General features: G+C 37.6%; 1 protein-coding gene across 2 annotated transcripts in view; it reads left to right on the forward strand.

Moving 5' to 3' along the window:
• The window catches only part of LOC136832508 (uncharacterized), an 82,305-nt gene extending 73,793 nt beyond the window's left edge, over positions 1–8,512 (forward strand). Inside the window, exons 6-9 of one of the 2 annotated variants that reach the window (XM_067093416.1) lie at positions 2,317–2,452; positions 3,815–3,910; positions 4,293–4,444; positions 8,073–8,469. In XM_067093416.1, coding sequence (XP_066949517.1) covers positions 2,317–2,452; positions 3,815–3,910; positions 4,293–4,444; positions 8,073–8,324 — 636 coding nt within the window. In that variant the 3' untranslated portion in view covers positions 8,325–8,469. Of the gene's footprint in view, positions 1–2,316; positions 2,453–3,814; positions 3,911–4,292; positions 4,445–8,072 lie in introns of both variants that reach the window. The other variant, XM_067093415.1, reaches the window with a different exon arrangement.
• The last annotated feature ends 7,339 nt before the right edge of the window (positions 8,513–15,851 follow it).

A 15,851-nucleotide genomic window follows, 5' to 3' on the forward strand; every position in this document is an offset into this window, starting at 1 on the left:
TCTTCATTTGACAGTGGTCACTTCTGTGTTGTAAAGGTAATGTCAAAAATCACAACTAACTCTCACAAAAATGTTGACCCCCAAGTTCTTGATCTTCACGATTTGAGCATTTACAGAAACCAAAAGAATCAGGAATTACCAGACATGTCATAATTGCCATAATCTAGATTTGAATGAAGAAGCGTGCGAAGATGTAACTGGAAAGCAATATTTGCTTGATATTCTACATACAAATGCGCTGTCTTCAACACTGGGCATTCAGACAAAGACTCTGGGATTCAAGATTAGTAAAACGTGACTGGGAATGGAATTGCAGAAAGATTTCCAAAATGTTCGATGTGCTGGTCACTTTCACGAAAACATATCCGCAAGTTCATATTCCCTAAATCTGAAAGACAATTCAGAACACAAAGCGTTCAGGAGGCCGACCTTCCATTTTGGGCTGTAAAGAAACTATGAGCCACAACAACATGAAGCAGCTGATTGATTGTCAGGGATTTATCCTGCATCATCAATCCTTATCTTAAGGCCACTGACGTTGTACGCACCGAAAATAGACCGGAGAGCGGAGGTTGCAGAGATCGGATAAGAACTTCGGTGTTTGCCGCATGCAACCTTCCCTAAAGAATAGATTAATGAGCACTGAAATAATGAGGGGGGATTTCTCTTACAGTGCTCGTGAGGAAAGGAAGGCAGACGTGCCCAATAGCAATCTTATTCCCGCTGGAAAGCTCCAGGGAAGCACGAAATGATTTCGTATAAATAGATTCGAGGCTGCTTGTTTACAAAAGCGACTAATTGGTCAGAGGCCAACTTTATTAACAGAGAGGTGCGCTGCGGCTGTACATCTTTATCGTTCGAATAAAAACCAGGAGTGATATATATATATATATATATATATATATATATATATATATATATATATATATATAAAAGGAATACCGTGCGTTTGCATCTTGCTTGATCAAGCATCTTCAGTCCAGAGACTGAGGAAGGAGAGTCAATCGAATTAGCTGAAATTTTACTGTTTTGATTGGAAAACTCATCAGAATCAATGAACCTTTGTTTATTTTTACTATTTAATTAAATACAAAACAATTATTGTCGAACAATTTTGGATCATAAGACTCTCGAATGTACAGTGTACAAAAGACACTTCAAATTTCTTTTAATTTGAGGTAGGAACCTAACATCATACAACATCCTCAACGAAGAGTGAAAAAAATTCCCTTTTTTTTTGGCAGAGGAATTTGTGTAAAAGGCATCGCTCCTTACCACATACCCAATAATATCTACTGGAAAAGTCAGGTTTTCCTTCAAAGTAGAGAGACAAGAAAGAAAGAAAAAAAAAAAATCTCCACATCGTGATGTAGAATCCGATGGAGCTGCAGAGTTGAACATCCGTGTAGATCACGCCAACTTAAAGTTTCTGTGCTGGTGAGCAATTATTAACCCCTTATTTAGAAGACACGTGAACGCCTGGAGGTGAGTTCACCTTTAATACACACTTGAACCAAGTGTGTGGGGACCTCCCCAGGGACGCTGTGCTAACTTTTCATGCCTTTTGGGTTACGCTGTGTTGGCGTCATTATGTGAGGCTTGTTTTGTTTGATAAGGACCTATTAATCTTCTGTATGCGAGGGCTTAAGCTTCTTACAAGATAAGAAAGCTCTTGGAAAGATCAACTAAACTGGCCCTACTTCCTCTTAATGAAAACAATTAAAAGCCCAGTGTATTTAAAGACACTCGGTGATAGGCATTGTTTATTTACCGGTCTATATTCTGTGGTTATTTCTGAAGTACCAACTATCGGTCCTCCTGGCCTCACAACGATCGATAAATTATAGGGTTCAATTTTGTTTGTATCTTACAATATACTGTTTAATTGAACGGCTTCCCCTCCACCCGCCGCGTGTCATAATGCCTTTCAATTTTCAGTATTTGCTTCGAGGGCCATACTACCTACATAGGAGCCTTAACAGTTATTAAGTAAAATTTGCAACTGTCTTGGACGAATTTCTCTTGAGTTTCATAGCTATCTCTAAATCATTCCTTAATTACGCTGAGAGATAGGTACCCCTAACCGCCCATCGTTTGATCTATCTGGGGTAACTTTTCTTTGTCAGCCTATGAAAACTTATAGAAATGACAGTTTTTCCTGTGGACTGAATCTTAACCCTTATAGAAATGACAGTTTTTCCTGTTGACTGAATCTTAACCCTTATAGAAACTACAGTTTTTCCTGTTGACTGAACCTAACCCTTACAGAATTTACAGTTTTTCCTGTTGACTGAATCTTCAACCTTCTCTCAACAGCAAAAGAGCGACGATCCAGACGAGGTCAGTAGCAACAATAACAACAGCGTCAGGCGGAAGCACGCCTCTCGACCCACAAGCAACCCCGCTACTTTCAATCACTGTGATCTGACGTTACCGCCATCCGCTACGTCTGGTAAGTGATATAGGCCCCTTTCAACATTCTGTTACTAACGATTCAAACAAGGCCTCGTTGTTCGTTTATCGAATTACGTTATGGCGAGCACTTTGTGAAAGAGATAGAGAGAGACAGGGAAAGAGGAAAAACGGAAAAACGGAAACAAAAGCAAAGAACTTGGGTGAAAACGTCCCCAAAATGCGCCTGTCTTTAATGATGACTGAACTTTTCATTAATGAATGAGGAATCTCACAACAACAACAAAATTATTAGCAGGTCTACTCTAAAAAAAGTAAAAAAGTGTAGTGTAAGATTTGTCACAAATATATGAGGTTTCTCTTCTCCTTTTTTTTTTTTTTTTTTTTTTTTAATAATTGGCCTACGTGTAAATTGACGAAAATTGATATGGAAGAAAGTACAGGGAAACCTGGCAGAATTTTGCAATATAAAAATTCTGTAATCTATACCCTTTTAAAATTTTTGACGGGCATACAAAAAGATAGTCAGTGCATGTATCATGAAACTGGTCATAACCATGATTCCAATACATATTTTGTAATTTGTAAATCCTACTACAATAAACGAGATAAGTGATATTTTTTATCAGTAATGAATGATTTAAGCTGATAACCTCAAATGAGAGGCACTTGAATATTTGTTTGAAAAATTGCATCATTGCTTCCGTATGAATAAAGACGCGATTAATTAAAAAAATAAGTTCCATGCTTTTCGAAATTACGAAGTAAGGCACATAACAGACATAACATGAGGGACTCGGCTGTGTTCTGAAGAAATTAAAGAGAGAAGCAGGACTTAAAAACAATGCAACTTCTACACACACAATGCCAGAAAGTATATAAATGAAGTCTTTTCTACACTATTTAAATCAGATGCTCTCGATACCTTGTTACATTTTAAAGTAATTTTGAGTTTCATGCCTATATCTATCTATCTATCTATATATATATATATATATATATATATATATATATATATATATATATATATATATATATATATATATATTATATATATGCAAGGCTGTCCTACCCCCTGCACAACTGTGAGTGAGACACTGAAAAATGTGATTATTCCCATTACTGTTTTTAACTTTACAGAACATCACTGTAAATGCTCAGCTTCTCTTATCTTGCATATCTGCTGTTATATTAACTTTTCTAAACGATATTTTCATGAATTCCTATCAATTCCTTTCCGAAAAAAGTAACTTCTTAATTTTGAACTCTGAAACACCACATCTCCACGATACTATTTAGACTCTGTAAGTTACAAAACTTCGCTATGCATAAACAGCACCGAGATATTTTTCCCCTTGGAGATCTGTGTCATATGACAGCGCCAATCTATTTGTCTTTCCAGAGTGGCAGGTAATTACAGGTAGTCGGAATCGAGTCCTGGAGGGCCTAAGATTTGGGCCGGAGTGCCGCCATGAAGATCAGAGCGCTTCTTCCAGTGGTACGATTTATTTAATTTGTTTACTCTTAAATTTCGTTATAACAGATCTAAGCATAATCCAGGAGTTATGGGGATCATGAATAACTAAGGCTTTCATGATGAGGGATTAGGAATTGGGCTGAAAGAAAAGGTATCTTGGGTTAATTATTACTGTCAATTAAAAATAGCTTTGGGTGATATTTGAAACTGAAAGCAGCTCAACATATTAATGGGATTATATATGCAGACAGGCAATGACGTGAAATTCGATAAAAACAGTCACTCGATGGTCTTTCAAAATGTTCTTTTTCTAGCAACATTTTTCATAAAAAATATGGATTTAACACATCCCTAGAATCATTTAATTATGAACAACTACTAATGACTCTTTGATATTCCACAGCCCTGGATATGGTGTCCTCGACTAATCGTTCCAAAGACAGCGACTCCATGGTCATCGATGATACTTTCAAGACCCGCTCGCTCCCAGCTTGGGTTAGAAATAAAACGCGACCTCTGGCGGCTTTAGATGATCTCAATACAATCTACGAAAAGGTATGAACCTTTGAACTTCCCTCTCTCTCTCTATGTGTGTGTATGTGTGTGTATGTGGTTTTAATGAATTTCTGTATATTCTACAAGTTCTATTAAGAATTTGAAATTAGATCTCAGGTAAGGGTTGTCCATAGACAGGTACATTTTTTTTTAATAGAAAATATTCCATTAGGTGTCTTCAAGGAATTTCAGTTCTGAACTTTTCTGTTGTTACGCCAATTTCCCCAGTAGATAAAATACTTTCAGGACGGTTCCTAGCTGCAAAAACAGCTATATCAACCTGTTCAGACATTCCAGTGGACTGGTCAGACCTTCAAAGGATTCTGAGGAAGTATTTCACCCTCCAGACATAGAGTTAAAAGAGCTAGTCAAGCGGCTTTACTGGGAAGTTTGTTAAAAGCTGGTCTTGCTGGAAGAGCTGTGGCTATTGTAGTGGGCTTCTTTCTGTCTGCATTTACTCTGGCAATAAAACAAGTAATATTCAGGGACCTGAAATGTGAAAAAACACTGGTTTAGATAATGTGGCCTTTGTCATAAAATCCAAAAAAGAATCTGATCTTATGAAATATCCGAAGGGATTAACCTATGCTACCAAGCAAGAAGACGAGTAAAGGTTACAGAATCCCAGCCTGAAGAAAATGATAATAAATCTTAGCACTGTTTCTGTTAAAAGAAACTTCAGATGTTGATACGGGCCCTTGATATTTTTCAAGGCTGAAGTTTCTATAAGTCTTTGGTCACTTCATCAGCTCTAAGTTAATAAATTTGTTCTTTAGATGCAATTTTAGGTTTTCAATTAAACGATAAATGTTTGATCTTTGTATTATGACTATGAGGATTTGAATATAATATTAAGATTAAAGCCTAAAATACTTGGTTATTCAAACTTAGGTGAGGGTGTTCAAGGCTTTTTTCCAAGTGAGCTAAAGAATTTCCTAAAAATTCTTGCAGTGCTATATGGTAAACTTTTACTTGACAAGGAATCAGGGTATGTGCGAAATACACTGTGGTTCATGAATCACAAAATATGAAATAGAAGAAATTATTTCTCTTTACAACTAACACTTTGACCAGAGGGAAATGAATCTTCACAAGCAAATCAGCTTACTTGTTTCGCCAAGACTAACAGCGTTCTTAAACGGGATGAGGTAATTATGAAATATCCTTGAATTCCTAAACACAGAGACTCTAGAAACATGTCTTCTTCTGGATTTCCATTTGAGAAACTTAGACAATCAATAGGGCGTTTCCTTTCTTCATTAGGTCTTTGGTTTTCAATAAGGTTCACTATTCAGTTCCTTATTTCTACTTGAAATATCCTTGTGGCAAGGCATAAGGCAGCATATTACCAGCAGCTGGTTACTTCGATGTTTTCAGTTATTCGTGTTTTATAATAATCAAATCAAGTCATCTTGATGTTTCCGACTTGGAAATCCTAAGCGGCTAAAATAAACATCAAGTGGTTAATAGTCTGGACGTTCCATAGTATTTTACAGCTATCTACAGTTTAATTTTGGGAACAGAGGCCAGGGAAAATACTCAAATTAATTTGGGGTCTTGGTGCTAAAACGATGTAAGCATAACTGAGAAGCTAATAAGAGTAGAAACTACTGAAACCCTTTTCAAATTGTTAATCTGTTTTCCAAATTTATGCGGGCATTTAATGTGACTATTTAAATGTCGGTTTTAACTACATAAACAGATTTTCAACCTTAAGTTCGGTAAAAATTTAACATCCGCAAATGAAATATTCTACACTCTCCAAACTTACATAATTAAGATGCCATATCTATTCAATGTTGTGAAAGCTCAAGACTACATATTACGTAGCCTGATCTTTTGCAATTTCTTTGCAGATGCTTCCTCCTCAGTTCTGACCGTCAAGGGCACTAAAAATTAATTATACTTATGATTTGGACAGAAAAGAAATAGACATGCCAAACTCAGAGTCATAATGATAATAGGAAGTCAAGGACAAAGTTGTAATATCCTTATGCTTCACAAGCTGTGGGAAATAGGACAGTATTTTATTTGTCTCTATAACTGAAGGACAATATTAACCCAGTCTTCAGGACTTCATCTAACATTAAAAGCTGCCTAAAATCTCGTTCAACTGGGACACAGTTGATCGTGATTGTCACTGAACTGTTGTGAAGATTTCTGTCAGTAATGCTGAGTGTCATCTCATCACGAGACTGAATCTAACTCGACCAAAAATTTTTAGTTTTTAATCTTAAAGAAAAACCGAAAGAACTTGCATCAGTGGTCAACCTTGGTTTGACAATTCCTGTACGACGCATACCATAATAGAATACTTTTCAAATGATAACTTCAAAGCCAAATAAAGTTTTCATTATAGGAAACTACTAACTAACCCTAAGGAAAAGGCATGGCTAATGCTGATGTCCTTTGAGGCTAAACAGCGTTCTCTTTATATTCATGATACCTGGTATCATGAACTACGTCTGGGCTCTTTTAATTATAGACCGTTAGGATGGATTCTTTCAATTTTTTCAATAAGTTTTTAAATGTCCAGGCGCATTTAATATAAAATAAATATGTGTAATAGTTATTTTCCTCTTATAAACAGAATTTCTCTTCATGAGCAGAAATTACGTAATCAGATTTTGAAACCTTCATAAAAGTACCTTTGAATTCAGGCAATTGCTTCTTGACAATCGGTTTGCTTACAGGATACACCTGAGTACATGTCATTCACTTTCAGCTTTCGACATCATCTATCTGACACAGCCTCAAGAGCGGATAAGTCAAGGCTTTTTAAAACTTATTTTCCCTCTATCTTCAACTCTTATCTTTAAGTTTCTTAACTTGAAACAATTTGTTAAGTGACTGGCTGAAGAGAGTCATTGGGTGACACTCATTTTACACAACATTAGCATCCCTATTCTGCTGAGGGTTCTTGATGACCCACATGATGTCCATTTGCTACACAGCAAATCTGGAGGTAAAATGTTCCCAGTTGTATTATGAATTTGATGCTCATGCACTGAGGAGTAGCTGAAATGCTACTCAGAAGAGAGAGAGAGAGAGAGAGAGAGAGAGAGAGAGAGAGAGAGAGAGAGAGAGAGAGAGAGAGAGAGAGTTTAACCGGCTCACCGCCTGTAGATACCAAAGTTGTTCATTATGCTAATCATTATTTGAACACGGACTATCGACACTGGGAGTGAGGAGTTCGCTAAATAGCTATCCATTCTCATAAGTGTTAATATTAACACAAACAGACGCATCCCCCACGGACACACACACACATACACAAGCCTATTTTGAAAGATGAAGCGACCTTCTCTCACTTTTATCTCTTAACGGTCCTAATGATGTGCCTCCTGAGCTTCAACGAAATTTGAGATGATGTCCTTCCAGGAGGTCGTGAAAGCATAACGAGCTCCTCACGCCCTTCGTCCTTTGTTGTTATAACCATGTCAGATTTCTACCCCACACCGGGATCGATCCCAGAACTCTCAAGCGAAAGGCAAAGCTGCTGGTAATTCGAGAATCCTGAGTTTGATCTAAATGTAGGGTAGAAATTCAATTCTATGCACGCGTGATTGTAAGCTGGTTTCTGTTGTTATGTTATCAATATAATTATTATTGTTATTCATATTTTCAGCCTCACTGGAGCAAGCGTCGAAGAAACCGCATGAGGAGCGACGCCGCAGCGGTGATCGCCCTCAGCAAGTCCAGAGGACGCCTTATGTCTCCCGGACCTCAGTCGTCCATAGGCGGCGCCTCGTCGTCAGCAGGGTCGCACCCCAGTGGGGTGCCGAATTCCTCGTCTACCCACCCGCCTTCCTCCCCCGACACCGCCGCCCTGGTCAACAACGAAGCAGTCATTGTATACGACGAGAGGACAGCTTTGTAACCGGGGACTCCTGAAGAGTCTCCTAAAAAGACCTAAACACTACTCATTTTGTACCGCTTCTGGACGACGCGTACGTCAGCTCGTACATTGAAGAGTTGCGTCGTCGTTCCCCAAAGACGGGTGGAGCCGTGTTAAAACACTTCCACGTCGCTTTGCTAGGCGTTTTTAGATACGGATGCTTCGAGAGAGAGAGAGAGAGAGAGAGAGAGAGAGAGAGAGAGAGAGAGAGAGAGAGAGAGAGAGAGAGAGAGAGAGAGACTGTATATTCGAAGTGATTTTTGCACATATCCCACACACGCTCTCTATAAATGCGGATTACTCGGTACATTCGTTCCGTAGTAATTATATATATACATATATCGCTAGGATGAGAAATAACGTTGCGTTGTTTTTTGTAGTAGACAACAACGAATTCGACATTATATCTGGTTTGTACTCAGCTTGAGACAGAGCATAAAAAAATTGCAATCACATCATCTGAGCTTATTAAAAACGGCGATCGAGCGTCGCAAAGCCTCGGTCGCTCCTAATTCTTTCAGTCGATTTTGACGTATTAAAAAATTCCTATTTATTGTACAGATAGAAGAGATTTTTTAAAGCGAACTATTGACTCGAACTTGAAAGGTCTATGAAGAATGAAGATATTATTATCCTTAACAAAAAGAAGTATATGAGCTAAGTTTAGAGTTTATAGTGTTTACGATTTAATGTATTGAATAATTGTAGCAACGTCCCTTATTCTTAAAAAGTACATATTAAAGCATAGAATGTCCATTGTACATACGTCCAATCAGAGTTAATAGATATGAAAGAATCTGAGTTCTTTCCATTTGATACTTACTTCATTCTCTGTTCATTTGTCCCTCGTCATTATCACCTTGTTACCTTCTTTAGATTTCGTAGCTACATGCGCACACGGACCTAAACATTGTAAACACACAAAGACACGCACGCGATTTGCAGGTAACATCTGAACTGGCCAAGAGGCTTAGATTCCATGTGCTGAAATATTGCAGGTCTGGCGAAAAACAACACGAGTTAAGAAAGTGGACCGAGTCTCTGTTGAATGCTAAACCTTTCGTTGCGTTTCACCACAAACTTACCCGAGTCTCTGTTGAATGCTAAACCTTTCGTTGCGTTTCACCACAAACTTACTCTCGAACAGAACTAGGATGGGGTCTGTATTATCACGGGACTCGTTGTTTTGCTAATTTTAAGGGCAAACATTTCTTTTGTTATGAATCGCTGCTGTGTGTTTTCTATAGACCGTTTCGATGCAAGTTTCATTTTGGCCTCCATCCGAGTGAAACACATTCTGACTTTTGATAAAAAGTTGTTTCATAGTTTTGATGACATCCTCATGACAGAGACATCTTTGTCTTCGATTTGGCTGAAATATAATTATGTACTGAGCAGCACAAACTGATCGTATTTCTAAAATATATAGAATATATACGAAACAGGAAAGCAATTAGTCGCTTTATGACTGTCATAATTTTATACTAATTGAAAGCATCAAGTCTGCGTGGTTATTCTAAAAAGCTTACCAAAAGGAGAATACGAGAGACTGTGTTTACGATTTCGTTCTACAGTTTGTGAAGAAATGTCGGTTTGAACACCGCCCCCCCCCTCTTTCCTAACCCCGCCCCCCCAACCTCATTCCTCCCCATACCTTTCCCTCGTGTTCATTCTTCTCAGATATCTTTAGATGCGAATCTACTTATGGGACGCACAGCTGCGTCCATCTTATACACATTCCTTCTTTAATATTAAGAGATTGTTGTTGAGTAGTATATGGCGTGTTTGCATTATGATGATGACGATGATTACGATGATGATCAATGTGATGACGTTCACAAGCGGGAATTTCGCGTTAGTGATGAATACTGATGCTGAAGGAGGAGGGACTGTTTTGCAATTTTGTAAAATCATGATCATCGTCTTATCTGTAATTTGTGTGTAGGTTTAAGACCAGAAACTTCCCTCTGGGAGGTATTTTTTTGTGGACACCAGCTGAGCTAGTGGACTGAGGTCTCGCCCCGAGAAAGTGGGGGGAAAAACATAGCGATTAAATTTAGAAATGAGTGTACAAAAATCTCTGCCTTTCTTATCGGGTGTACTTGGAGTGAGTGGGTGAATTCACTGGTGTGAGAGAGAGAGAGAGAGAGAGAGAGAGAGAGAGAGAGAGAGAGAGAGAGAGAGATTTTCTTATGAGGTGTTAGGAATAAATTAGCCTTCCTAATCTAGCTTTAATTTATGTGAATTACTGATCATACGGAAATTAAGGAACGTAGAAATCTTTCACACTTGAGAAAAAATGGATAGTACAAACTTACCACAGATATTTTGTATAGGCGCATTCTTATAAAAAAAAAATAAACTTTGAACCTATTCCAGAGTTACGGATTCTTTTTCAATTTTGTCCAGTTATTCTGTCTAAAAAAAATTCTTACCAAGAGAAAAGTGATAACGTTAAGGTAGTGAAATATTAGCTTCTATTGACACAAAGATGCTGACCTAAGCAAAACACAATCGCCGTTTTACTCATAAGGACGAATCAGTCAATGACCTTTTAATTTCTTTTTTACAACTGAATGTTACTGGTGATGTTAGATGTTTACTGTGAGGTCTGAACTTGTATTACGATAGGATAAGGCTCTGGGTGACGGTACCTCACGATCAAGAGCTGTCTATATTCTTGCTAATTTTTCTAGATGGATTTAAAGCTTAAGGGATGACTTTCTTTTTCGTGGTCAATAGTCGTAAGAAAACTATTGTTCTGCAGTGAATGGTTGGCTGCGTTTACTGCGTGAGAGAGTTCCTGTTCGTATACTATAGGACTGACACTTCATGATTTATCCAGACGATTACATACACGGACAAACTCAAAGATACTTGCATGCTGACGTGGTCCTGCTGGCATACAGTATAATATATTTACAGTATATATATATATATATGTATATGTATATATATATATATATATATATATATATATATATATATATAATATATATATATATATTTATATACACACACATATACTTGTGTAGAATGTACGCAGGCCCACAGAAGAGTACAGACATGTACTCAGTCTTTTTAACTGAACCCTGACTCGTTTTTATACGAAAGAAATGACCTCATAATATGTCTTTACAAACTGAAGTTTGACCTACGAACTACGTGTCCTTTAACGTAAACACAAGCTGGAATTTTTAGCTTCTTGATGTCATAGGATTTTGTAAGAGAACATTCCCCTCTCCCTTGCAATTCTCATCTTCACTCATTCCTCAATGAATTCTCTGCACACAGAGAATAAAAAGTCACACCTCAGGGTGTTTTTCCCCAAGATGCCTAAAGAGGGAGACAAAGGGGGTTTTTAACCCCTAACACCCCTCTCCTACCCACCAGAGTAAAGAAATTATGTTATAGTATTTTTTCCTTTGCCTTCCGAAAGGTGATGACAAGTGAGAGAGAGAGAGAGAGAGAGAGAGAGAGAGAGAGAGAGAGAGAGAGAGAGAGAGAGAGAGTGCAAAGCCAAATGATGGGAAAGCTGAGTGAATCTTTTTTAGTGCCTTGAGTGAGAGATGCTTCATTGGTCCAGTCGTTGTTTTTTTCAATACTGAGGAATATAACTGATTATGTACATCAGATGTACTTGCTGATATATTGTCATAGTTTATGTACAATAAATAGTATCCTAAAAAAAATTGTTTATTTTTTGCCCAACAGAATTTTGTTTTCAATTTTACTGTTGAAGAGACAAGTCGTTTCTATTTTTTACAATCAATTCTTTTGGTAGGGTAAGGCCTAGATATTCCTGTTTGTGCATGAAAACTCCTTTCTCTGACGTACAAAACTACAGCATTTTATACCCAATACACAGCAATCACGAATGATCTCAAAACCAATTTATAAAAATGACTGATGAAATTCTTTTCCTCCAATAGATAGCTGAGGAACAAGAACACTCAAACCAAGGATTAGGTAGGAAAGAATGTCTTGACAAAGAATTATATAAATCTCAGTAACTGGCTAAGACACTACCCATTGTGTGCCACAGGGTCAATAATTTGGTTACTAAAGTAGCAAACCTTTCAAGAAGATTACGGAGCAAAGGTTCATATGTTAACACCCCAGAGCCACTCAGACTAACAGTAGACCCTGTTTACAGGAAATTGGGGAAGATGGGGTAGTCACCAGAAAACCGTAGGGATGGAGTTTGTACTATTAGTTCAAAGGGGATGAAGTACAGAAACTATCAAGAATACTGGATACTTTGCCATGACGTCAGAATCTGTGATGAGTGTTGATTAATTTGTTTCATCTCACCAACAGAAAAGGTGGGGACCTCATTATCTCCAACATCAGTGAGGGTGGAAATAAACCTATCAGTGTGATGTATGGAAGGATCAGTGATAAAGAACTTCGGCATGTGGATGAGAAAACAACAAAGCTATGGGAGAAAAGTAAGGTAGTTAAAGAAAGAAAGAAAAAAATTTGCAAAATCAAGTGAAGAACAGCCAAGAAAGATTAATACGATTTGGAGGAAGAATTTTAACTCAGATGTCACTACAGGGTGAAGGTCCAGGATATAAATGTGTTAATGTTATGTGAAGCATGAACGTTCCTTTGAAATGGAATCAATAGTCACGAAGTAAGGAATGTAGTTAGATATTTTAAGGTCAAGAAAAGCTTGGATGGAAAGCTGGGTTTCTAGGTGATAAGATGGCTAGTGCTGGAATGAGTTAGTGGCTTAATAGTGCTCGACAGAGTATAGATTAACAACCGTACACCAGGGAATAAGGGATCAGGAGTTGATCCATTACTATAACTAGGTTCACCTACCTGCTACCCAGCATGTATAAAAGGATTGCTGAGACCACACTTCTACATGGAAATGAAGAATGGACGTTGAACAGATTGATGATTGTGATTTGAGGAGGTACAGTAATGAAAAGAGAATACAGGGAAAATAGATCTAAAAAAAGAAAAAAAGTATAATTCTCTTGGGAGTAAGAAGGACACGAAGAGATACGTTGGATAATTGTGGTGGAAGAGAGTTTGGATTACAGAGGGCTTTCTTATCAGGAGGAAACAGATGCAGGTAGACTAAGGTAAAGGCAGCAAAGTGTATCTGTAAGGAGCAACTAAGGAGGTCTTTTGTGGAGCAGAGTAAATACTAAACAAGGACGAGAACGCTCAACTGAAGTGGGAGGCAAATGAAAGAGACTAAAGATGACTCCTACAGAGTGTAAAAGAAATTATAGTATAGAGTAAACTACAATAATGAGAAGTAAATGACGAGCTGAGACAACGTTGCGGAGAGAGAGAGAGAGAGAGAGAGAGAGAGAGAGAGAGAGAGAGAGAGAGAGAGAGAGAGAGAGAGAGAGAGAGAGAGATAAACACAATACTATGTAGTGAATTGTGTATTAGGTCGATAATCCTCAAGAGATAGCAAGAAGGGTTAAGGGGGAATTATGAGAGAAAAATGATAATAAGAGAGAGAGAGAGAGAGAGAGAGAGAGAGAGAGAGAGAGAGAGAGAGAGAGAGAGAGAGAGAGAGATGTAAATAATACTATGTAGTGAATTATGTACTACAATGATAATCTTCACAAGTTAGCAAGAAAGAATGAGGGAGAATTAAGATCTTATGAGAGAAAAATGATAATAAAAAGAGCAGAGCAGAGGAGAGAGAGAGAGAGAGAGAGAAAATAATACTTAAGTATGAATTATGTACTAGGAAGATAATCCTTAAGAAATATCAAGAATGATTGAGGTAGAATTAGGATGAGCTTCTAAGAGAGAGAGAGAGAGAGAGAGAGAGAGAGAGAGAGAGACTAATACCACAAAAGACCACCACATCAAAAAGAAGACGCGACCTCCTACAAGAAAGTCCTTCTTCCAGCCAACCTGAGAAAGAGAGAAGTCATGTTTGCTGAGAACCATAACCACACGTCCGTATTACCTGAGAAAGCCCCAGGGGGCAATAAAGGCCCCGGAATCACAGCAGTCCCTGGGAGCTATTCCTTGCCGATATCGAGGATATATCACGTGTGGACGGCTACCTGCTGGGTATTGCCGTTATATCTTGGTGTACTCTGTGTCGTTTTGACTCGAATTTCAAGAGCAACGAAAAATAGTCTTGCTTCATTGCTGATATATATTGCAGGGCTTAGGCAATGCCTAATTAGATGTAATTAGATGCTTAATTAAAGAATGCTGAAATGCCACAATGAAGAAAAGGCTGTTGAGGAATGTGGAATACAGAGTATGAAACAAATCTCTTGTGGTATTCTTTCTATGGTAATATTTCTTATTTAGAATAGCTGGCCAAGGTCACGCTCATCCCTAACAAAATAAATCAGAAACTATAATAATAAAAGCTTGTAATTCTTCAACCAATATAAAACTTTCAAATCATTTTGACAAATGAGACAACGTACTACATGAAAAAATCAGTCAACACGAATGTTTTATGATCCACAATTCCTTTCAGTGAGAAAGACTTCACCACGTAATGAAATAGAGAGAGAGAGAGAGAGAGAGAGAGAGAGAGAGAGAGAGAGAGAGAGAGAGAAGTCTTCATTATATTACTGACGATAAGGAAGATTATGAGTATTGTTTTTTTATTGGGAAATATGATTATATTACATATGTTTAAGGGTGTTATAATTACATGTGTTTAAGGGTATTATAATACTATTTTACAAATGGACGTGCAAGACCTGAAAGGTCGTTGGATGCAAAACAAAAGAAAAAAAATGATCTTATTTTTGAGAATATAATCCGAATGACCCCTGGAAGCAAGGAAAAATGACCAACAACGATAAAAACAAAGAGGGGTTAGTATACTCGCTTGCTCCAGAAAATGTCCAAGACTGTATCTTGAACTGCATAAATCTACGGATGTTTGTTACCACATTTCACTTACTTTTTCACAGGATGTTATACAAGAATTGACGCCTAATTTTTTGCTCTAGTTCTTTATCTTCACATTCATACTAAACTACTTTTATACAGATACGCACCCAGATATTCTCAGTATTCATTAGTCATCCCAGTATTCAATGAAGCTAATAGCTGAGTTGTATATAACACTAGCTATAGGAATTTCAGTAAATAGCGATATAAACTTTATAAATAATTTGGGAGCTACCAAATTGCTTGTTTTGTGTCTTAAAAAAAAACGAAATTCCGCATATTAATTACTCTATCATTTCATCATAACGGTAACAAACTTTACACTGAAGCATTTTACATTGATTCTACCTAGTAACATTATGCTCCGCGTTCGATACAAATGACTTACCATAATTCATTCTCTAGTCTTGTTTGCGCTGGTTTTTCTTAAAGAGGAAGTCTTGTTTCAACTTCCTCCTCACAGTTTGCAATCTCCCTGATTTACCTTTGTCACAATCGATGGAAACGACGGGCGAACTTCGTCTACGAGTGGATTAGACTCGACAAAGAAAGGAGTTAGTTTCCATTATCGTTGATTTAGAGAGAATTGACAAAGAGAGTTGC

The sequence above is a fragment of the Macrobrachium rosenbergii genome, chromosome 50, assembly GCF_040412425.1.
Source record: "Macrobrachium rosenbergii isolate ZJJX-2024 chromosome 50, ASM4041242v1, whole genome shotgun sequence".
NCBI classification, from domain to species: domain Eukaryota; kingdom Metazoa; phylum Arthropoda; class Malacostraca; order Decapoda; family Palaemonidae; genus Macrobrachium; species Macrobrachium rosenbergii.